Raw genomic sequence first — 27,425 nt, 5'->3', positions numbered from 1 at the left:
TCCCTCCTCTCTCTCTGGGGATGACTTTGTCTACCACTTTAGAAAATAAGGTTGATGACATCCACTTCTCATTCACTCAGTCCACTGGTCCCACTTACTCAGAACTACCCTAAACCTTGACCTCTTTCCCCCCTCTGATGGCAACGTACTGGATGGTCAGTCGGTAGAGCATGGTGCTTGCAACGCCAAGCGTCGTGGGTTCGATTCCGGCTGGGGCCACCCATATGTAAAAGTAGTGGCCCGCTTTGGACAAAAGCGTCTGCTAAATGGGATATATATATATATATATATATGGTCACCTGCTCCGAACCAACTTTGCTATTTTGCGATTCTTTTGGTGTTTGTTTTTACTTATTTTCACATAATGAATCCGCTATCATTTTTATAAACTCTCCAGGGGGCAGTATTTAGAATTTTGGATGAATGAGGTGCCCAATGTAAACTGCCTGTTACTCAAGCCCAGAAGCTGGGATTTGCATATAATTGGTATATTTGGATAGGAAACACTCCACGGTTTCCTAAACTGTTACAATAATGTATGTGAGTATGACTGAACTGAGATGGCAGGTGAAAACCTGAGGAAAATCCATCCAGGAAGTGACTTTCTTTTGAATTGAGTGTTTTTCCATTGAAAGCCTATCCACCATATACATGGATGGGAACTAGATTGCAGTTCCTATGGCTTCCACTAGCTGTCAACAGTCTTTAGACATTGTTTCAGGCTTTTATTCTGAAAGATGAGTAAGAATGACAACATTTTCTGAGTGGTCGGTTGAATGAACCAGAGCTTTTTGCACGCCCTCCGTTCTTTTTCATTTGTATTGAACACGCTATTGTCCGGTTGAAATATTATCGATTATAAAGACAATAGACAACCTGAGAATTAATAAAAAATATCGTTTGACATGTTTCAACGAACTTTACTGGAACTATTTGGATCTATTCGTCTGCCTGTTGTGACCGCCTTTGAGCCAGTGGATTACTGAACAAAACGCGTACGTTTTTAGGATATAAAGAGGGACTTTATCGAACAAAAGTAACATTTATTGTGTAACATGGAGTCTTGTGAGTGCAACCATATGAAGATCATCAAAGGTAAGTGATTTATTTTATCGCTATTTCTGACTTTCATGACTCCTCGACTTGGCTGGAAAATGTTTGTATGCTTTTGCAAGCGGGGCGCTGTCCTCAGATAATCGCATGGTATGCTTTCGCCGTAAAGCCTGTTTGAAATCTGACGCAGCGGCTGGATTAACAAGAAGTTAATCTTTAAACCGATGTTTAAACACTTGTATGTTTTATGAATGTTTATTATGGGTATTTCTGTATTTTGAATTTCGCGCTCTGCAATTTCACCGGATGTTGTCGAGGTGGGACGCTACCGTTCCACCTGCCCATAAGAAGATAAACCGACAATAACTTTTGAACATCAGTTTGTCAGTTATTTACCCCAATTCCGACTTCAACTTCGACTCATCTGCTTTTTCTTTCATTCCAACCCAATTATTGGAATATCCAAGAGGATTCATGCCGAGATGAAGGCGATAGAAAAACCGGGCACCTCTCGAACCCATTGTTCACCCATCTTGGAATAACTGATGGGAAAGTGCCGACCCTTCTACCTCTCGTAGAGACATGACTGTTGTTTTTCACCTGAGGACAAGTAATATAACGAGCTGGCACTTAACCAACTGTAAAACGCTATAAACAAAAAGGAATCCATCTGGAGGCTGCCTTGTCGCCGGCGATTTGAATACCGTGTCGTTAAGACGTGATGCCCAACTACCGTCAACACGTCTCCTTCGCCACTAGGGGAGGTAAAGTCCTAGACCACTGTTACTCTACCCACAAAGTAAGCGTACAAGGCCCTGCCTGAGTCCGCCATTCGGAAAATCGAATCATTACTCCGTATTCCTGCGTCCTGTTTACAAGCAGAAGCTCAAACAGAAAGTACCAGTGAATCGCTCCGTTGAGAAATGGTTATCAGAATTACCTACAGCTAAACCATTGAGAGCATCTTGACTGGTTGCATCACTGCTTGGTATGAAAACAGCCCAGTACATCACTGGGGTCCAGCTCCCTGCCATCCAGGACCTCTATATCAGACATGAGACTACTAAATAGCTAACATAATGGCTAAACTGACTATCCGAGTTGACCCTTGTATTTTATTCTTACATTTTAAATGTTTTGCTCACAGGACTCTACGCACTGACAGGACTCTACATACTGACAGGGCTCTACACACTGACAGGACTCTACACACTCACAGGACTCAACACACTCACAGGACTCTACACACTGACAGGACTCTACACACTGACAGGACCCTACACACTGACAGGACTCTACACACTGACACTGACAGGACTCTACACACTGACAGGACTCTACACACTGACAGGACTCTACACACTGACAGGACTCTACACACTGACAGGACTCTGACAGGACTCTACACACTGACAGGACTCTACACACTGACAGGACTCTACACACTGACAGGACTCTACACACTCACAGGACTCTACACACTGACAGGACTCTACACACTGACAGGACTCTACACACTGACAGGACCCTACACACTGACAGGACTCTACACACTGACACTGACAGGACTCTACACACTGACAGGACTCTACACACTGACAGGACTCTACACACTGACAGGACTCTACACACTGACAGGACTCTACACACTGACAGGACTCTACACACTGACAGGACTCTGACAGGACTCTACACACTGACAGGACTCTGACAGGACTCTACACACTGACAGGACTCTACACACTGACAGGACTCTACACACTGACAGGACTCTACACACTGACAGGACTCTACACACTGACAGGACTCTACACACTGACAGGACTCTACACACTGACAGGACTCTACACACTGACAGGACTCTACACACTGACAGGACTCTACACACTGACAGGACTCTACACGTTGACAGGACTCTACACACTGACAGGACTCTACACACTGACAGGACTCTACACACTGACAGGACTCTACACACTGACAGGACTCTACACACTGACAGGACTCTACACACTGACAGGACTCTACACACTGACGGGACTCTACACACTGACACACTGACAGGACTCTACACACTGACAGGACTCTACACACTGACGGGACTCTACACACTGACGGGACTCTACACACTGACAGGACTCTACACACTGACAGGACTCTACACACTGACAGGACCCTACACACTGACAGGACTCTACACACTGACAGGACTCTACACACTGACAGGACTCTACACACTGACAGGGCTCTACACACTGACAGGACTCTACACACTGACAGGACTCTACACACTGACGGGACTCTACACACTGACACACTGACAGGACTCTACACACTGACAGGACTCTACACACTGACGGGACTCTACACACTGACACACTGACAGGACTCTACACACTGACGGGACTCTACACACTGACGGGACTCTACACACTGACGGGACTCTACACACTGACGGGACTCTACACACTGACGGGACTCTACACACTGACGGGACTCTACACACTGACGGGACTCTACACACTGACACACTGACAGGACTCTACACACTGACAGGACTCTACACACTGACAGGACTCTACACGTTGACAGGACTCTACACACTGACAGGACTCTACACACTGACAGGACTCTACACACTGACAGGACTCTACACACTGACAGGACTCTACACACTGACAGGACTCTACACACTGACAGGACTCTACACACTGACAGGACTCTACACACTGACGGGACTCTACACACTGACAGGACTCTACACACTGACGGGACTCTACACACTGACACACTGACAGGACTCTACACACTGACAGGACTCTACACACTGACGGGACTCTACACACTGACAGGACTCTACACACTGACAGGACTCTACACACTGACAGGACTCTACACACTGACAGGACTCTACACACTGACAGGACTCTACACACTGACAGGACTCTACACACTGACAGGACTCTACACACTGACAGGACTCTACACACTGACAGGACTCTACACACTGACAGGACTCTACACACTGACAGGACTCTACACACTGACAGGACTCTACACACTGACGGGACTCTACACACTGACGGGACTCTACACACTGACAGGACCCTACACACTGACGGGACTCTACACACTGACAGGACTCTACACACTGACAGGACTCTACACACTGACGGGACTCTACACACTGACAGGACTCTACACACTGACAGGACTCTACACACTGACAGGACCCTACACACTGACAGGACTCTACACACTGACAGGACTCTACACACTGACAGGACTCTACACACTGACAGGGCTCTACACACTGACGGGACTCTACACACTGACGGGACTCTACACACTGACGGGACTCTACACACTGACACACTGACAGGACTCTACACACTGACGGGACTCTACACACTGACGGGACTCTACACACTGACGGGACTCTACACACTGACAGGACTCTACACACTGACGGGACTCTACACACTGACGGGACTCTACACACTGACGGGACTCTACACACTGACAGGACTCTACACACTGACAGGACTCTACACACTGACAGGACTCTACACACTGACAGGACTCTACACACTGACAGGACTCTACACACTGACAGGACTCTACACACTGACGGGACTCTACACACTGACACACTGACAGGACTCTACACACTGACAGGACTCTACACACTGACAGGACTCTACACACTGACAGGACTCTACACACTGACAGGACTCTACACGTTGACAGGACTCTACACGTTGACAGGACTCTACACACTGACAGGACTCTACACACTGACAGGACTCTACACACTGACAGGACTCTACACACTGACAGGACTCTACACACTGACAGGACTCTACACACTGACACACTGACAGGACTCTACACACTGACAGGACTCTACACACTGACGGGACTCTACACACTGACGGGACTCTACACACTGACGGGACTCTACACACTGACGGGACACTACACACTGACGGGACTCTACACACTGACAGGACTCTACACACTGACAGGACCCTACACACTGACAGGACTCTACACACTGACAGGACTCTACACACTGACAGGACTCTACACACTGACAGGACTCTACACACTGACAGGGCTCTACACACTGACAGGACTCTACACACTGACAGGACTCTACACACTGACAGGACTCTACACACTGACGGGACTCTACACACTGACACACTGACAGGACTCTACACACTGACAGGACTCTACACACTGACGGGACTCTACACACTGACACACTGACAGGACTCTACACACTGACGGGACTCTACACACTGACGGGACTCTACACACTGACGGGACTCTACACACTGACGGGACTCTACACACTGACGGGACTCTACACACTGACGGGACTCTACACACTGACGGGACTCTACACACTGACGGGACCCTACACACTGACGGGACTCTACACACTGACGGGGCTCTACACACTGACAGGACTCTACACACTGACAGGACTCTACACACTGACAGGGCTCTACACACTGACAGGACTCTACACACTGACAGGACTCTACACACTGACAGGACTCTACACACTGACAGGACTCTACACACTGACAGGACTCTACACACTGACAGGACTCTACACACTGACAGGACTCTACACGTTGACAGGACTCTACACACTGACAGGACCCTACACACTGACATGACTCTACACACTGACAGGACTCTACACACTGACAGGACCCTACACACTGACACTCGAACACAGACATAATATGCACACACATCATACTCACACTGTTTTCACTCACACACACTCACATACAATCATCATTTACACTGCTGCAACTCTGCAACTCATTTATCCTGATGCCTAGTCACCTTAACCCTATACATATCTACCTCCATCACTCCAGTATCCCCTCACATTGTTAATATGGTACTGGAACTGACCCTGTATATACTGTAGCTTTTTACTTTCTCGTTTGTTTTTGTTCTACCTTGTTATTTTTAGTGCTACATTGATATAGATTACTACATTGTTGGGTTTGAAGCTGGCAAGAAAGGCATTTCACTGTACTTGTGCACATGACATTAAAACTTGAAAAGCCGAAACTCTCTCCAGATGAAATCCTGTGACTAGTGATATCCTGGAGTCAACCTGCCCGTTCAACCCCGTCCCTCCTTCTTTCTCCAGACCATCTCTGGAGACGTTTTCTATTCCTCTCTGCCCTCATCAACTCATCCCTGACCACTAGCTGTGTTCCATCCTCATCAACTCATCCCTGACCACTGGCTGTGTTCCATCCTCATCAACTCATCCCTGACCACTGGCTGTGTTCCATCCTCATCAACTCATCCCTGACCACTGTCTGTGTTCCATCCTCATCAACTCATCCCTGACCACTGGCTGTGTTCCATCCTCATCAACTCAACCCTGACCACTGGCTGTGTTCCATCCTCATCAACTCAACCCTGACCACTGGCTGTGTTCCATCCTCATCAACTCATCCCTGACCACTGGCTGTGTTCCATCCTCATCAACTCAACCCTGACCACTGGCTGTGTTCCATCCTCATCAACTCATCCCTGACCACTGACTGTGTTCCATCCTCATCAACTCATTCCTGACCACTGGCTGTGTTCCATCCTCATCAACTCATCCCTGACCACTGGCTGTGTTCCATCCTCATCAACTCATCCCTGACCACTGGCTGTGTTCCATCCTCATCAACTCATCCCTGACCACTGGCTGTGTTCCATCCTCATCAACTCATCCCTGACCACTGGCTGTGTTCCATCCTCATCAACTCATCCCTGACCACTGGCTGTGTTCCATCCTCATCAACTCATCCCTGACCACTGGCTGTGTTCCATCCTCATCAACTCAACCCTGACCACTGGCTGTGTTCCATCCTCATCAACTCAACCCTGACCACTGGCTGTGTTCCATCCTCATCAACTCATCCCTGACCAGTGGCTGTGTTCCATCCTCATCAACTCATCCCTGACCACTGGCTGTGTTCCATCCTCATCAACTCATCCCTGACCACTGGCTGTGTTCCATCCTCATCAACTCATCCCTGACCACTGGCTGTGTTCCATCCTCATCAACTCATCCCTGACCACTGGCTGTGTTCCATCCTCATCAACTCATCCCTGACCACTGGCTGTGTTCCATCCTCATCAACTCAACCCTGACCACTGGCTGTGTTCCATCCTCATCAACTCATCCCTGACCACTGACTGTGTTCCATCCTCATCAACTCATCCCTGACCACTGGCTGTGTTCCATCCTCATCAACTCAACCCTGACCACTGGCTGTGTTCCATCCTCATCAACTCATCCCTGACCACTGGCTGTGTTCCATCCTCATCAACTCATCCCTGACCACTGGCTGTGTTCCATCCTCATCAACTCATCCCTGACCACTGGCTGTGTTCCATCCTCATCAACTCATCCCTGACCACTGGCTGTGTTCCATCCTCATCAACTCAACCCTGACCACTGGCTGTGTTCCATCCTCATCAACTCATCCCTGACCACTGACTGTGTTCCATCCTCATCAACTCATCCCTGACCACTGGCTGTGTTCCATCCTCATCAACTCAACCCTGACCACTGGCTGTGTTCCATCCTCATCAACTCATCCCTGACCACTGGCTGTGTTCCATCCTCATCAACTCATCCCTGACCAGTGGCTGTGTTCCATCCTCATCAACTCAACCCTGACCACTGGCTGTGTTCCATCCTCATCAACTCATCCCTGACCACTGACTGTGTTCCATCCTCATCAACGCATCCCTGACCACTGGCTGTGTTCCATCCTCATCAACTCAACCCTGACCACTGGCTGTGTTCCATCCTCATCCCTGACCACTGGCTGTGTTCCATCCTCATCAACTCAACCCTGACCACTGGCAGTGTTCCATCCTCATCAACTCATCCCTGACCACTGGCTGTGTTCCATCCTCATCAACTCATCTCTGACCACTGGCTGTGTTCCATCCTCATCAACTTAACCCTGACCACTGGCTGTGTTCCATCCTCATCAACTCATCCCTGACCAGTGGCTGTGTTCCATCCTCATCAACTCATCCCTGACCACTGTCTGTGTTCCATCCTCATCAACTCATCCCTGACCACTGGCTGTGTTCCATCCTCATCAACTCATCCCTGACCACTGGCTGTGTTCCATCCTCATCAACTCATCCCTGACCACTGGCTGTGTTCCATCCTCATCAACTCAACCCTGACCACTGGCTGCATACCTTCTAACTTCAAAATGTCCAGAGTCGCTCCCGTCCTCAAGAAACCAACACTTGACACCTCTGGTGTCAAAAACTACAGACTGGTATCTGTTCCCTTTGACACCGTGAACCATCAGATCCTCCTCTCCACCCTCTCAGGGCTGGGCGTCTCAGGCTCTATCAGATCCTCCTCTCCACCCTCTCAGGGCTGGGCGTCTCAGGCTCTATCAAATCCTCCTCTCCACCCTCTCAGGGCTGGGTGTCTCAGGCTCTATCAGATCCTCCTCTCCATCCTCTCAGGGCTGGGTGTCTCAGGCTCTATCAGATCCTCCTCTCCACCCTCTCAGGGCTGGGCGTCTCAGGCTCTATCAAATCCTCCTCTCCACCCTCTCAGGGCTGGGTGTCTCAGGCTCTATCAGATCCTCCTCTCTACCCTCTCAGGGCTGGGTGTCTCAGGCTCTATCAGATCCTCCCCTCCACCCTCTCAGGGCTGAGTGTCTCAGGCTCTATCAGATCCTCCTCTCAGGGCTGGGCATCTCAGGCTCTATCAGATCCTCCTCTCCACCCTCTCAGGGCTGGGTGTCTCAGGCTCTATCAGATCCTCCTCTCCACCCTCTCAGGGCTGGGCGTCTCAGGCTCTGTCAGATCCCCCTCTCCCCCCTCTCAGGGCTGGGTGTCTCAGGCTCTGCCTCCTCTCCCCCCTCTCAGGGCTGGGTGTCTCTGGCTCTGCCTCCTCTCCCTCCTCTCAGGGCTGGGTGTCTCAGGCTCTATCACCACTCTTGGATTGCATCCTACCTGGCTTCTCCTACCAGGTGACGTGGAGAGGATCTGTGTCTGCACCATGTACTCTCACTACTGGTGTCCCCCAGGGCTCCGTTCTAGGCCCTCTCCTCTTCTCTCTATACACCAAGTCACTCAGCTCTGTCATATCCTCACATGGTCTCTCTTTTCATTGCTCTGTGGATGACACTCAACTACTTTTCTCGTTTCCCCCTTCTGACACCCAGGTGGCGACACGCATCTCTGCGTGCCTGGCAGATATCTCAGCTTGGATGTTGGCCCACCACATCAAGCTCAACCTCGACAAGATGGAGCTGCTCTCCCTCCCTGGGAAGGCCTGCCTGCTCCAAGACCTCTCCATCACGGTTAACAACTCCACAGTATCGCCCTCCCAGAAGGGAAAGAACTTTGGTGTGACAAATGATTTATCACTTGTCTTACACAAATCTAAAATGACTATACAGTGGGGAGAACAAGTATTTGATACATTGCCGATGTTGCAGGTTTTCCTACTTACAAAGCATGTAGAGGTCTGTAATTTTTATCATGATGGCCTATTTATTGCCTTAACTTCCTTATCTTACCTCATTTGCACTCAATGTATACGGACTTTTTGTTTTCTGTATTATTGACTGTATGTTTTGTTTATTCCATGTGTAACTCTGTGTTGTTGTTTGTGTCGAACTGCTTTGCTTTATCTTGGCCAGGTCGCAATTGTAAATGAGAATTTATTCATAACAAGCCTACCTGATTAAATAAATAAAGGTGAAATAAAATAAATATATAATCATATTGACAAAGTTGTTGTGAAGATGGGTGTTACGAATCCCTTTTGGCCCGACAGTCTAGGGGGGATGGTAATGAGACTCGTAACATAACTCATGCAAATTATTATTGTGACAAAGGAAAAGTGTGAACGAAATAAGCACGACAACTGAAATCTACCGTCAAACTCTAGGTTTATTTATAAACACACGGTAATGGGGGGAGCAGGAAAAGGGGCTGAGCTGGACCCAAGGAAAGAAACAATAAGTATTCAAAACCACCCCTAAGCTAGACTAGCCTACTTTAACAACAGCTAACTAACTAACCAAAAATACAGTGGGTGGTCCGCCCAGTTCTAACTAGTGTATTTAACAAAGTTCACCTACGGGTAGTGTATGCCCATGGGCGACTTGTCTTGGTTTCCCCCTTTTCCACCAGCAATCAAACACAAACACCATAACCAAAAACAATACTCACAGGTGATGACAAAGTGCTATGAGGTGCTTAAACAAAAGAGAGGTTAAGACACAAAGCGAGAGTGAAACACAGAGACCTACAGACATGGCATTTACAGAGAGATTGAGCTGAGCTGAGCTGGGCTCCAGAACAAACAAATGATGGGGTTTTTAAACCATGGGGAAGGAACTGTGATAGGTCAGGAAATAGGAGGAGGTGTGTCTTCTGATTGATGATTGATTGTTGACTGATTGGGGAGTGATGATTTTCAACTGAGAGGGGAGAAGGAAAGAAAAGAAACACACACACAGGATACACACACACACAGGATAACTGTATCCGTAACAATGGGGAAGGGTATGTCTGTTATAAAATAAATCACAAACCTACTGTAGTAGTTTTTCAGGCTCTGGTTTTGTCCCAACCTTGTTTACTTTGTTTACTGCCCGGTCAATATGGTGAAAAGAACGACCAAGCAAAGCTGCAGCTCAAAACAGACACGCCATTAACATGAACACAACTAACATCAACAGCAGACGCCGTTTCCTGGTTGAGGGGAAATCCACTGCTTCTCTTCTAGTTTTTATGATAAATATTACTGATTTTACTGCGGAAAATTACAGATTGACAACATTATCAAATAACACACAGCGCAGACCCCCCCCACACACAACAAGACATAAGTCCAAAATGAATTCACGCCATCACACAATATTATACAGACTATTCCGTCTTTACTAAGAGGCTGCGCTGAGGAGGGCGAGGGACATGCTAATATATATATGTCTCATTTTAAAGATATTTTCCTGCGTTTCTACAGCTTTTCCTTGGGGCAGAGAATGTTGTTTTCTGTAGCTCACCTTGCTGTATTCTATAGCTCACCATGTTGTATTCTATAGCTCACCGTGCTGTTTTCTATAGCTCACCATGCTGTATTCTATAGCTCACCATGCTGTTTTCTATAGCTCACCATGCTGTTTTCTATAGCTCACCATGTTGTTTTCTATAGCTCACCATGCTGTATTCTATAGCTCACCATGTTGTTTTCTATAGCTCACCATGCTGTTTTCTATAGCTCACCATGCTGTATTCTATAGCTCACCATGCTGTTTTCTATAGCTCACCATGCTGTATTCTATAGCTCACCATGCTGTTTTCTATAGCTCACCATGTTGTTTTCTATAGCTCACCATGCTGTTTTCTATAGCTCACCATGCTGTTTTCTATAGCTCACCATGTTGTTTTCTATAGCTCACCATGTTGTTTTCTATAGCTCACCATGCTGTTTTCTATAGCTCACCATGCTGTTTTCTATAGCTCACCATGCTGTTTTCTATAGCTCACCATGCTGTTTTCTATAGCTCACCATGCTGTTTTCTATAGCTCACAATGCTGTATTCTATAGCTCACCATGCTGTTTTCTATAGCTCACCATGCTGTTTTCTATAGCTCACCATGCTGTTTTCTATAGCTCACCATGCTGTATTCTATAGCTCACCATGTTGTTTTCTATAGCTCACCATGCTGTATTCTATAGCTCACCATGTTGTTTTCTATAGCTCACCATGTTGTTTTCTATAGCTCACCATGCTGTTTTCTATAGCTCACCGTGCTGTTTTCTATAGCTCACCGTGCTGTATTCTATAGCTCACCGTGCTGTTTTCTATAGCTCACCATGCTGTATTCTATAGCTCACCATGCTGTATTCTATAGCTCACCATGCTGTATTCTATAGCTCACCATGCTGTTTTCTTTAGCTCACCATGCTGTATTCTATAGCTCACCATGTTGTTTTCTATAGCTCACCATGCTGTATTCTATAGCTCACCATGCTGTATTCTATAGCTCACCATGCTGTTTTCTTTAGCTCACCATGCTGTATTCTATAGCTCACCATGTTGTTTTCTATAGCTCACCATGCTGTATTCTATAGCTCACCATGCTGTATTCTATAGCTCACCATGCTGTATTCTATAGCTCACCATGCTGTTTTCTATAGCTCACCATGCTGTTTTCTATAGCTCACCATGCTGTTTTCTATAGCTCACCATGTTGTTTTCTATAGCTCACCATGCTGTATTCTATAGCTCACCATGCTGTTTTCTATAGCTCACCATGCTGTTTTCTATAGCTCACCATGCTGTTTTCTATAGCTCACCATGCTGTTTTCTATAGCTCACCATGCTGTTTTCTATAGCTCACCATGTTGTTTTCTATAGCTCACCATGTTGTTTTCTATAGCTCACCACGCTGTATTCTATAGCTCACCATGCTGTTTTCTATAGCTCACCATGTTGTTTTCTATAGCTCACCATGCTGTATTCTATAGCTCACCATGCTGTTTTCTATAGCTCACCATGCTGTTTTCTATAGCTCACCATGCTGTTTTCTATAGCTCACCATGCTGTTTTCTATAGCTCACCATGCTGTTTTCTATAGCTCACCATGTTGTTTTCTATAGCTCACCATGCTGTTTTCTATAGCTCACCATGCTGTTTTCTATAGCTCACCATGCTGTTTTCTATAGCTCACCATGCTGTTTTCTATAGCTCACCATGCTGTTTTCTATAGCTCACCATGCTGTATTCTATAGCTCACCATGCTGTTTTCTATAGCTCACCATGCTGTTTTCTATAGCTCACCATGCTGTTTTCTATAGCTCACCATGCTGTTTTCTATAGCTCACCATGCTGTATTCTATAGCTCACCATGCTGTATTCTATAGCTCACCATGTTGTTTTCTATAGCTCACCATGCTGTTTTCTATAGCTCACCATGCTGTATTCTATAGCTCACCATGTTGTTTTCTGTAGCTCACCATGCTGTTTTCTATAGCTCACCATGCTGTATTCTATAGCTCACCATGCTGTATTCTATAGCTCACCATGCTGTTTTCTATAGCTCACCATGCTGTTTTCTATAGCTCACCATGCTGTTTTCTATAGCTCACCATGTTGTTTTCTATAGCTCACCATGCTGTATTCTATAGCTCACCATGCTGTTTTCTATAGCTCACCATGCTGTTTTCTATAGCTCACCATGCTGTATTCTATAGCTCACCATGCTGTTTTCTATAGCTCACCATGCTGTATTCTATAGCTCACCATGCTGTATTCTATAGCTCACCATGCTGTATTCTATAGCTCACCATGTTGTTTTCTATAGCTCACCATGCTGTATTCTATAGCTCACCATGCTGTATTCTATAGCTCACCATGCTGTATTCTATAGCTCACCATGCTGTATTCTATAGCTCACCATGCTGTTTTCTATAGCTCACCATGCTGTTTTCTATAGCTCACCATGCTGTATTCTATAGCTCACCATGTTGTTTTCTATAGCTCACCATGCTGTATTCTATAGCTCACCATGCTGTATTCTATAGCTCACCATGCTGTATTCTATAGCTCACCATGTTGTTTTCTATAGCTCACCATGCTGTATTCTATAGCTCACCATGCTGTATTCTATAGCTCACCATGCTGTATTCTATAGCTCACCATGCTGTTTTCTATAGCTCACCATGCTGTATTCTATAGCTCACCATGCTGTATTCTATAGCTCACCATGCTGTTTTCTATAGCTCACCATGCTGTTTTCTATAGCTCACCATGCTGAATTCTATAGCTCACCATGTTGTTTTCTATAGCTCACCATGCTGTATTCTATAGCTCACCATGCTGTTTTCTATAGCTCACCATGCTGTTTTCTATAGCTCACCATGTTGTTTTCTATAGCTCACCATGCTGTTTTCTATAGCTCACCATGCTGTTTTTATGAGGATGACAGAGAATGTTGCAGTTTTAATGCTAATTTCCTGCAAGTCTATACATTTTGCCACTGCTTATGACTTGTGCTATATGGGGCCAATTCCCGGACCTCCCATGTGACAGACAGGTTAAAGTTCACCACACAGGCTGCACTGTTTTCACTTTTCTGATGAAAGGCTGAGCATCAAACTGACGGTTTAAACTTTGAATTTGTTTGTTCACTTCAGTTGACACTATGTTGTGTATTTGTTCTCCAGACAGAGCTTCAGTATGGTCAACTTTCTGAAGGGAAACACCAACCAGACGGGGTCCAACCACACAGAGAGATCTCCCCTCATCAGGTTCTCCCAAGATGACAGGTAAGTTAGGTTTTGTTGGTTCTCAGAAAGAGCCTTTGATATCAAAGCAGGTTTGTAGCAAGCTACGTATGTTGAATTGTATACAATTGATGTGCACATGCATACATTTTACAAATGGAGATAACTACCTAATATTGTTCTCCTAAAAGACCCAGCTTCTATTCAACTCCTAGGTGATATTCAACTCCTAAGTGATATTCAACTCCTAGGTGATATTCAACTCCTAAGTGATATTCAACTCCTAGGTGATATTCAACTCCTAGGTGATATTCAACTCCTAAGTGATATTCAACTCCTAAGTGATATTCAACTCCTAGGTGATATTCAACTCCTAGGTGATATTCAACTCCTAGGTGATATTCAACTCCTAGGTGATATTCAACTCCTAGGTGATATAAGTGCAAAATGTTCCTCTTTGTGATTGCAGAGGACTGCTCATATCATGGTGGCTAGATACAGTGCAGATGAATGGATCTTATTTTGTACATGTGCGGTGCATTTGGAAAGTATTCAGACCCCTTGACTTTTTCCACATTTATCCTTATTCTACAATTGATTAAAGAAAACATTTTCCTCATCAATCAATACACACTACCCCTTAATGACAAGGGAAAAACATAATTCTTTAGACTTTTTTGCAAATGTATTAATATTAAAACCATAAATACCTTATTTAGACAAGTGTTCTGACCCTTTGGTATGAGACTCGAAATTAATCATCCTTCAGATGTCTCTACAACGTGATTAGAGTCCATCTGTGGTCAAATCAATTGATTGGACATGATTTGGAAAGGCACACACCTGTCTATATAAGGTCCTACAGTTGACAGTGCATGTCAGAGCAAGAACCAGGCCATGAGGTCGAAGGAATTGTCTGTAGAGCTCCGAGACAGGATTGTGTCGAGGCACAAATCTGGGGAAGGGCACCAAAACATTTCTGCAGCATTGAAGGTCCCCAAGAACACAGGGGCCTCCATCATTCTTTTAAATTATTATTATAAAAAAAAAATTCAGCCCTTTTTTCTCCCCAATTTTGTGGTATTGGTAGTTACAGTCTTGTCTCATCGCTGAAACTCCCATACAGACTCGGGAGAGGTGAAGGTCGAGAGCCGTGCGTTCTCCGAAACACAACCCAACCCAGCCCATCCAACCCGGAAGCCAGCCACACCAATGTGTCAGAGGAAACACTGTACACCTGGCTACCGTGTCAGCGTGCACTGTGCCCGACCTGCCACCTGTTGCTTGTGCGCGATGAGACAAGGATATCCCTGCCGGTCAAACCCTCCCTAACCCGGGCGACGCTGGGCCAATTGTGCGCTGCCCCATGAGCCTCCCGGTCGCGGCCGGCTGCAACAGAGCCTTGGCTCGAACCCAGGCCTCCATAATTCTTAAATGGAAGAAGTTTGGAACCACCAAGACTCTTCCTAGAGCTGGCTGCCCGGCCAAACAGAGCAATCTGGGGAGAAGGGCCTTGGTCAGGGAGGTGACCAAGAACCCGATGATCACTCTGACAGAAATCTAGAGATCCTCTGTGGAGATGGAAGAGCCTTCCAGAAGGACAGCCATCTCTGCAGCACTCCACCAATCAGGCCTTTATGGTAAAGTGGCCAGTTGGAAGCCACTCCTCAGTAAAAAGCACATGACCACCCTCTTGGAGTTTGCCAAAAGGCACCTAAAGTACTCTGACCATGAGAAACAAGATTCTCTGGTCTGATGAAACTTAACTATTTGGCCTGACTGCCAAGCATCACGTCTGGAGGAAACCTGCCACCATCCCTACGGTGAAGCATGGTGGTGTTAGCATCCTGCTGTGAGGATGTTTTTCAGAGGCAGGGACTTGGAGACGAGTCAGGGTCAAGGGAAAGATAAATGGAGCAAAGTACAGAGAGCAAACCTGCTCCAGAGCGCTCAGGACCTCAGACTGGGGGGAAAGGTTCATCTTCAAAACATGAGAACAACCCTAAGCATACAGCCAAGAAAACACAGGAGTCTCTGAATGTCCTTGAGTGGCCAAGCCCAGATTTAAATAGCTGTGCAGTGACGCTTCCCATCCAACCTGACAGAGCTTGAGAGGATCTGCAGAGAGGAATGGGGGAAAGTCCCGAAATGCAAGTGTGCCAAGCTTGTAGCGTCATACCCAAGAATTCTCTAGGCTGTAATCGCTGCCAAAGGTGCTTCAACAAAGTACTGAGTATTGTGTGTAAATTGACGAGGGGAAATAAATATTTAATCCATTTTAGAATAATGCTGTAATGTAACAAAATGTGGAAAAGGTCAAGGGGTTTGAATACTTTCCGAAGGCACTGAACGTGCTGAAGGAGTGAAAAAGCTCTCAGGAATATGATAAATAACAGCGGTTGTCTCCATGTTATCAAGTCCCTCTCATTGTGTCCGTTTCGTTATCATCTGCAACAGCTGTCAAATCTACAAATTAGACATCAAATAAAATAAATAAAATAATGAACCTTTATTTTGACAGGTCTCTTTTACAGATGAGCCCTGTAGACACATCAATATACACATCAACCTAAACTACACACATCACTATATACATCATTATACACATCAACCTAAACTACACACATCACTATATACATCATTATACACATCAACCTAAACTACACACATCACTATTTACATCACTATATACATCACTATACACATCAACCTAAACTACACACATCACTATATACATCATTATACACATCAACCTAAACTACACACATCACTATATACATCATTATACACATCAACCTAAACTACACACATCACTATTTACATCACTATATACATCATTATACACATCAACCTAAACTATACACATCACTATACACATCAACCTAAACTATACACATCACTATTTACATCACTATATACATCATTATACACATCAACCTAAACTACACACATCACTATATACATCATTATACATATCAATATACAAGACACACATCACTATTTACATCATTATACATATCAATATACACTACACACATCACTATATACATCAATATACACATCAATCTAAACTATACACATCACTATACACTATTACACATCACTATACACATCACTATGCACATCACTATACACATCACTATATACATCACCATACACTATTACACATCACTTTACACATCACTATACACTATTACACATCAATATACACATCACTATACACATCACTATACACATCACTATTACACATCACTATACACATCACTATAAACTATTACACATCACCATACACTATTACACATCACTATACACATCACCATACACTATTACACATCACTATACACATCAATATACACATCGCCATACACTATTACACATCACTATACACATCACCATACACTATTACACATCACTATACACATCACCATACACTATTACACTTCACTATACACATCAATATACACATCGCCATACACTATTACACATCACTATACACATCACTATTACACATCACTTTACACATCACTATATACATCACCATACACTATTTCACACCACTTTACACATCACTATACACTATTACACATCACTATACACATCACTATACACATCACTATTACACATCACCATACACTATTACACATCACTTTACACATCACTATACACTATTACACATCACTTTACACATCACTATATACATCACCATACATTATTACACATGACTTTACACATCACTATACACTATTACACATCACTATACACTATTACACATCACTATACACATCACTATACACATCACTATTACACATCACCATACACATCACTATACACTACACATCACTATACACATCACTATTACACATCGCCATACACTATTACACATCACTATATACATCAATATACACATCACTATACACTATTACACATCACTATACACTATTACACATCACTATACACTATTACACATCACTATACACATCACTATACACATCACCATACACTATTACACATCACTATACACATCACTATACACTATTACACATCACTATACACTATTACACATCACCATAAACTAGTACACATCACTATTACACATCACTATACACATCACTTTACACATCACTATACACTATTACACATCACTATACACATCACTATACACATCACTATTACACATCACCATACACATCACTATACACTATTACACATCACTATACACATCACTATACACATCACCATACACTATTACACATCACTATACACATCACCATACACTATTACACATCACTATACACATCACTATACACTATTACACATCACTATACACTATTACACATCACTATACACATCACCATACACTATTACACATAACTATACACATCAATGTACACTTTGTTTTAGATGTGTTGTACATATTATAGATGTGTTGTACATATTATAGATCTGTTGTACATATTATAGATCTGCTGTACATTATTATAGATCTGTTGTACATTATTATAGATCTGTTGTACATATTATAGATCTGTTGTACATATTATAGATCTGTTGTACATTATTATAGATCTGTTGTACATTATTATAGATCTGTTGTATATTATTATAGATCTGTTGTACATATTATAGATCTGTTGTACATTATTATAGATCTGCTGTACATTATTATAGATCTGTTGTACATTATTATAGATCTGTTGTACATATTATAGATCTGTTGTACATTATTATAGATCTGTTGTACATATTATAGATCTGTTGTACATTATTATAGATCTGTTGTACATTATTATAGATCTGTTGTACATATTATAGATGTTGTACATTGTTATAAATCTGTTGTACATATTATAGATCTGTTGTACATTATTATAGATCTGTTGTACATATTATAGATGTTGTACATTATTATAGATCTGTTGTACATTATTATAGATCTGTTGTACATATTATAGATATGTTGTACATTATTATAGATCTGTTGTACATTATTATAGATCTGTTGTACATATTATAGATATGTTGTACATTATTATAGATCTGTTGTACATATTATAGATCTGTTGTACATTATTATAGATCTGTTGTACATATTATAGATGTTGTACATTGTTATAGATCTGTTGTACATATTATAGATGTTGTACATTATTATAGATCTGTTGTACATTATTATAGATCTGTTGTACATATTATAGATGTTGTACATTGTTATAAATCTGTTGTACATATTATAGATCTGTTGTACATTATTATAGATCTGTTGTACATATTATAGATGTTGTACTTTGTTATAGATCTGTTGTACATTATTATAGATCTGTTGTACATTATTATAGATCTGTTGTACATATTATAGATATGTTGTACATTATTATAGATCTGTTGTACATTATTATAGATCTGTTGTACATATTATAGATATGTTGTACATTATTATAGATCTGTTGTACATATTATAGATCTGTTGTACATTATTATAGATCTGTTGTACATATTATAGATGTTGTACATTGTTATAGATCTGTTGTACATTATTAGAGATGTGTTGTACATTATTATAGATCTGTTGTACATATTATAGATGTTGTACATTGTTATAGATCCGTTGTACATTATTATAGATCTGTTGTACATATTATAGATCTGTTGTACATTGTTGTAGATCTGTTGTACATTATTATAGATGTGTTGTACAGATATCTGGGATCTTTTGTTATGTTGTATTTGATTTGATTGAATTTGCATTCCCAGTGATTTCTGTTGTTGCCTATGCTATTCCCAGTATTGATTATTTAATTCATTCGTATTATGTTTCCAGGATAACGTACATGACCCTGTACGAGGGGGAGGAGACATGGGACAACAGCTAATAACCTGTATTATTACCTATATGTTCCAGTATAACGTACATGACCCTGTACGAGGGGGAGGAGACGTGGGACAACAGCAGTTTGGAGCTGGATAGGAGGTGTCGTCTGGGGAGTGAGGTCACCAGCCTCTCCCTGTCACGATCCTCCTCCACAGAGAAAGACCCTCTGGACGTACACCTAAACTTCAAATTGTCCAACAGCATGAGGTAAAGCTCTCTGTCTCTCTGTCAGTTCAATTCAAATAGTCTTAAATTGGCAAGATTTTTTTTTAAACATTCACAAAGTAAGTGATAAAAACAATCACAAATTAACAGTTAACATTAAACACACAGAAGTTTCAAACGAGAAAGCCGTTTGAAATGATAAATGATTAACTAAGTACAAAAACCAACATAGAAACGAGTGTATCGGTCTGAACCTGTACAGGTTGTCAGTCTAGACACCTAACTAAATAAAATATAAAATAGTCTATAAATGAAGAGAAAATAGCTTACAGACTAATTCAGCTACAGTACTTACACCTTACAGAAGTTGCCGTCTCCACTAGGGCCCTCTCAGCAGCTGGCTCCTCTAGGGGCCTCTCAGCAGCTGGCTCCTCTAGGGCCCTCTCAGCAGCTGGCTCCTCTAGGGCCCTCTCAGCAGCTGGCTCCACTAGGGCCCTCTCAGCAGCAGGCTCCACTAGGGCCCTCTAGGCAGCTGTCTCCTCTAGGGCCCTCTAGGCAGCTGTCTCCTCTAGGGCCCTCTCAGCAGCTGGCTCCACTAGGGCCCTCTCGGCAGCTGGCTCCACTAGGGCCCTCTCAGCAGCTGGCTCCTCTAGGGCCCTCTCGGCAGCTGTCTCCTCTCGGGCCCTCTAGGCAGCTGTCTCCTCTAGGGCCCTCTAGGCAACTGTCTCCTCTAGGGCCCTCTCAGCAGCTGGCTCCACTAGGGCCCTCTCGGCAGCTGGCTCCACTAGGGCCCTCTCAGCAGCTGGCTCCTCTAGGGCCCTCTCGGCAGCTGGCTCCTCTAGAACCCTCTCAGCAGCAGGCTCCTCTAGGGCCCTCTCGGCAGTTGTCTCCTCTCGGGCCCTCTAGGCAGCTGTCTCCTCTAGGGCCCTCTCAGCAGCAGGCTCCTCCAGGGCCCTCTCTGTAGTACTCGCGCTGTTAATACACTCAACCACTGCTACTCCAATTTCAGGGAAGCCTACAAGACCCTCGTCCACCCTCCCTTCGGCAAATCTGATCTCGACCTGATTTTGCTCCTCCCTTCCTATAGGCAGAAACTCAAAACAGGAAGTACCCGTGCTAAGGACTATTCAATGCTGGTCTGACCAATCGGAATCCACGCAGACTAGGATATGTTCCAGGTAGCCTCCAAGAATAACATTGACAAATACACAGATACGGTGACGGAGTTCTTTAGGAAGTGTATAGGAGATGTTGTACCCACTGTGACTATTAAAACCTACTCAAACGAGTAACTATGGATAGATGGCAGCATTCGTGCAAAACTGAAAGCGTGAACCACCGTATTTAACCACGGCAAGGTGACTGGGAATATGGTTGAATACAGTATAGTTATTCCCTCTGTAAGGCAAACGTCAGGCTAAACGTCAGTACAGAGACAAGGTGGAGTCGCAATTTAACAACTCCGTCACGAGACTTATATTGCACAGTCTACAGACGTTCACGTCGTGGACACCGACGCCTTGCTTCCTGACCAGCTAAACGACTTCTTCGCCCGCTTTGAGGATAACACAGTGCCACCGACGCGGCCGATACCACGGACTGTGGGCTCTCCTTCTCGTGGCCGACGTGAGACATTTAAACGTGTCACAAGGCTGCCGGACCAGACGACATCCCTAGCTGTGTCCGCAGAGCATGGCAGACCAGCTGGCTGGAGTGTTTACGGACATTCAATCTCTCCCTAGTCCAGTCTGCTGTCCCTACATGCTTCAAGATGTCCACCATTGTTCCTGTACCCAAGAAAGCAAAATAAACTGAACTAAATGACTATCGCCCCGTAGCACTCACTTCTGTCATCATGAAGTGCTTTGAGAGGCTAGTCAGGGATCATATCACCTCTGACACCCTAGACCCACTTCAATTTGCTCACTGCCCTAAGAGGTCCATGGACGATGCAATCGCCATCACACTGCCCTAACCCATCCGGACAAGAGGAATACCAATGTAAAAATGCTGTTCATCAACGACAGCTCAGCATTCAACACAAGAGTACCCTCCAAACTCATCATTAAGCTTGAGTGCCTGGGTCTTGACCCCGCCCTGTGCATCTGGATCCTGGACTTCCTGACAGGCCGCCCCGAGGTGGTGAAGGTAGGAAACAACATCTCCACAAGGGGCCCCACAAGGGTGTGTGCTCAGCCCCCTCCTGTACTCCCTGTTCACCCATGACTGCGTGGCCATGCACGCCTCCAACTCAATCACCAAGTTTGCAGACGACACTACAGTAGTGGGCTTGATTACCGACAACGACGAGTCGGCCTACAGGGAGGAGGTGAGGGCCCTTGGAGTCAGGAAAATAACCTCACACTCAACGTCAACAAAACAAAGGATATGATCATGGACTTCAGGAAACAGCAGAGGGAGCACCCCCCTATCCACATCGACAGGACAGCAGTGGAGAGGGTAGTAAGTTTTAAGTTCCTCGGCGTACCCATCACAGACAAACTGAAATGATCCACCTACACAGACTGTGGTGAAGAAGGTGCAACAGCACCTTTTCAACCTCAGGAGGCTGAAGAAATTTGGCTTGTCACCTAAAACCCTTACAAACGTTTACAGATGCACAATTGAGAGCATCCTGTCTGGCTGTATCACCGCCTGGTATGGCAACTGCACCGCCCACAACCGCAGGGCTCTCAGAGGGTGGTGCACTGTATTCACATTCCTTTGACTTTGATGCCTCATGGTTGAGAAATGCTCTGCTCCAGTAGATTGTCTCTCGCTCTCACTGTCTCACTGCCTCACTGTCTGTCTCTCTGTCACTGTCTCTCTGTCTGTCTCTCTCTGTCACTGTCTCTCTGTCTGTCTCTCTCACTGTCTCACTATCTGTCTCTCTCTGTCACTGTCTCACTGTCTGTCTCTCTCTCTCACTGTCTCACTGTCTGTCTCTCTCTGTCACTGTCTCACTGTCTGTCTCTCTCTGTCACTGTCTCTCTGTCTGTCTGTCTCTCTGTCTGTCTGTCTCTCTCTCTGTCTCACTGTCTGTCTCTTTCCTTCTCTCTCTCTGCCTATTTCTGTCCCTCCATGTTCAGAGCCTTTACTACATTATGCTCAGCACCTGGGTTTCAAAATGGCTCCATCACCCAGTACACACCATCTAATATTGGGTTCATTTTCTTTACAGATCTTGCATCTCCATCTTTAAAATCGCCTGTATCTTCACCTTTGTCGTCCTCATGTCTGTAAGTGGATTGTCTTGTGATAGATGACTCAGTCATATTGATTGTAATGTGTCAATATCAGTTCATCCTGATGTCTAGAGAAAGTAACAGTTTAAAAATGCTAAAAGTGTGTGTGTGTGTGTGTGTGTGTGTGTGTGTGTGTGTGTGTCTCCAGTTGTTCTTCAGTATGTATCCAGACAGAGACAACCCATGGAGGATGCTGGCTGTCTCCCCTACTGAGAGCTTCTGTATCCTTCTACTGCATCAGTCCCAAACAACACAGTACTGTAGAGTCTACTGCATCAGTCCCAAACAACACAGTACTGCTGAGTCTACTGCATCAGTCCCAATCAACACAGTACTGCTGAGTCTACTGCATCAGTCCCAATCAACACAGTACTGTAGAGTCTACTGCATCAGTCCCATACAACACAGTACTGTTGAGTCTACTGCATCAGTCCCATACAACACAGTACTGCTGAGTCTACTGCATCAGTCCCATACAACACAGTACTGCTGAGTCTACTGCATCAGTCCCATACAACACAGTACTGTTGAGTCTACTGCATCAGTCCCATACAACACAGTACTGTTGAGTCTACTGCATCAGTCCCCTACAACACAGTACTGTTGAGTCTACTGCATCAGTCCCATACAACACAGTACTGCTGAGTCTACTGCATCAGTCCCATACAACACAGTACTGCTGAGTCTACTGCATCAGTCCCATACAACACAGTACTGCTGAGTCTACTGAATCAGTCCCATACAACACAGTACTGCTGAGTCTACTGCATCAGTCCCATACAAGACAGTACTGTTGAGTCTACTGCATCAGTCCCATACAACACAGTACTGTTGAGTCTACTGCATCAGTCCCAATCAACACAGTACTGTAGCTATAGTACTGTTGAGTCTACTGCATCAGTCCCATACAACACAGTACTGTTGAGTCTACTGCATCAGTCCCAAACAACACAGTACTGTTGAGTCTACTGCATCAGTCCCATACAACACAGTACTGCTGAGTCTACTGCATCAGTCCCCTACAACACAGTACTGTAGAGTCTACTGCATCAGTCCCATACAACACAGTACTGCTGAGTCTACTGCATCAGTCCCAAACAACACAGTACTGCTGAGTCTACTGCATCAGTCCCATACAACACAGTACTGTAGAGTCTACTGCATCAGTCCCATACAACACAGTACTGTTGAGTCTACTGCATCAGTCCCATACAACACAGTACTGTTGAGTCTACTGCATCAGTCCCATACAACACAGTACTGCTGAGTCTACTGCTGAGTCTACTGCATCAGTCCCAAACAACACAGTACTGCTGAGTCTACTGCATCAGTCCCATACAACACAGTACTGTTGAGTCTACTGCATCAGTCCCATACAACACAGTACTGTTGAGTCTACTGCATCAGTCCCCTACAACACAGTACTGTAGAGTCTACTGCATCAGTCCCCTACAACACAGTACTGTAGAGTCTACTGCATCAGTCCCATACAACACAGTACTGTTGAGTCTACTGCATCAGTCCCATACAACACAGTACTGCTGAGTCTACTGCATCAGTCCCATACAACACAGTACTGTAGAGTCTACTGCATCAGTCCCATACAACACAGTACTGTTGAGTCTACTGCATCAGTCCCATACAACACAGTACTGCTGAGTCTACTGCATCAGTCCCATACAACACAGTACTGTAGAGTCTACTGCATCAGTCCCAAACAACACAGTACTGCTGAGTCTACTGCATCAGTCCCATACAACACAGTACTGCTGAGTCTACTGCATCAGTCCCATACAACACAGTACTGCTGAGTCTACTGCATCAGTCCCAAACAACACAGTACTGTTGAGTCTACTGCATCAGTCCCATACAACACAGTACTGCTGAGTCTACTGCATCAGTCCCAAACAACACAGTACTGCTGAGTCTACTGCATCAGTCCCAAACAACACAGTACTGTTGAGTCTACTGCATCAGTCCCATACAACACAGTACTGCTGAGTCTACTGCATCAGTCCCATACAACACAGTACTGCTGAGTCTACTGCATCAGTCCCATACAACACAGTACTGCTGAGTCTACTGCATCAGTCCCATACAACACAGTACTGCTGAGTCTACTGCATCAGTCCCATACAACACAGTACTGTTGAGTCTACTGCATCAGTCCCATACAACACAGTACTGCTGAGTCTACTGCATCAGTCCCATACAACACAGTACTGCTGAGTCTACTGCATCAGTCCCAATCAACACAGTACTGTAGCTATAGTACTGTTGAGTCTACTGCATCAGTCCCAATCAACACAGTACTGTTGAGTCTACTGCATCAGTCCCATACAACACAGTACTGCTGAGTCTACTGCATCAGTCCCAATCAACACAGTACTGCTGAGTCTACTGCATCAGTCCCATACAACACAGTACTGCTGAGTCTACTGCATCAGTCCCAAACAACACAGTACTGCTGAGTCTACTGCATCAGTCCCAATCAACACAGTACTGTTGAGTCTACTGAATCAGTCCCATACAACACAGTACTGTTGAGTCTACTGCATCAGTCCCATACAAGACAGTACTGCTGAGTCTACTGCATCAGTCCCATACAACACAGTACTGCTGAGTCTACTGCATCAGTCCCAATCAACACAGTACTGTAGAGTCTACTGCATCAGTCCCATACAACACAGTACTGTTGAGTCTACTGCATCAGTCCCATACAACACAGTACTGCTGAGTCTACTGCATCAGTCCCATACAACACAGTACTGTTGAGTCTACTGCATCAGTCCCATACAACACAGTACTGCTGAGTCTACTGCATCAGTCCAATACAACACAGTACTGTAGAGTCTACTGCATCAGTCCCATACAACACAGTACTGTTGAGTCTACTGCATCAGTCCCATACAACACAGTACTGCTGAGTCTACTGCATCAGTCCAATACAACACAGTACTGTAGAGTCTACTGCATCAGTCCCATACAACACAGTACTGCTGAGTCTACTGCATCAGTCCAATACAACACAGTACTGCTGAGTCTACTGCATCAGTCCCAATCAACACAGTACTGCTGAGTCTACTGCATCAGTCCCATACAACTTGTAGAGGTCCTGACTGGCTGGACACTGTGACCTATACTGTAGTGTAGAGGTCCTGATTGGCTGGACACTGTGACCTATACTGTAGTGTAGAGGTCCTGATTGGCTGGACACTGTGACCTATACTGTAGTGTAGAGGTCCTGATTGGCTGGACACTGTGACCTATAGTGTAGTGTAGAGGTCCTGATTGGCTGGACACTGACCTGTACTGTAGTGTAGAGGTCCTGATTGGCTGGACACTGTGACCTATAGTGTAGTGTAGAGGTCCTGATTGGCTGGACACTGTGACCTATAGTGTAGTGTAGAGGTCCTGATTGGCTGGACACTGTGACCTATACTGTAGTGTAGAGGTCCTGATTGGCTGGACACTGTGACCTATACTGTAGTGTAGAGGTCCTGATTGGCTGGACACTGTGACCTATAGTGTAGTGTAGAGGTCCTGATTGGCTGGACACTGACCTGTACTGTAGTGTAGAGGTCCTGATTGGCTGGACACTGTGACCTATAGTGTAGTGTAGAGGTCCTGATTGGCTGGACACTGTGACCTATAGTGTAGTGTAGAGGTCCTGACTGGCTGGACACTGTGACCTGTACTGTAGTGTAGAGGTCCTGATTGGCTGGACACTGTGACCTATAGTGTAGTGTAGAGGCCCTGATTGGCT

At 44.7% G+C, this 27,425-nt stretch overlaps 1 protein-coding gene across 1 annotated transcript in view; it reads left to right on the top strand.

The window, feature by feature from the left end:
- Positions 1-27,425, top strand: part of oca2 (oculocutaneous albinism II) — a 229,428-nt gene that overhangs the window by 16,324 nt on the left and 185,679 nt on the right. The window contains exons 2-5 of the mRNA XM_064933250.1: positions 14,321-14,422; positions 20,280-20,456; positions 23,596-23,653; positions 23,808-23,880. Of these exons, the coding sequence (XP_064789322.1) occupies positions 14,321-14,422; positions 20,280-20,456; positions 23,596-23,653; positions 23,808-23,880 (410 nt within the window). The remainder of the gene's footprint in view (positions 1-14,320; positions 14,423-20,279; positions 20,457-23,595; positions 23,654-23,807; positions 23,881-27,425) is intronic.

Source organism: Oncorhynchus masou, chromosome 24 (genome assembly GCF_036934945.1).
Source record: "Oncorhynchus masou masou isolate Uvic2021 chromosome 24, UVic_Omas_1.1, whole genome shotgun sequence".
NCBI lineage: Eukaryota > Metazoa > Chordata > Actinopteri > Salmoniformes > Salmonidae > Oncorhynchus > Oncorhynchus masou.
Note: the sequence above shows the minus strand (reverse complement) of the source record. Positions and strands in the feature narration are given on the sequence as shown.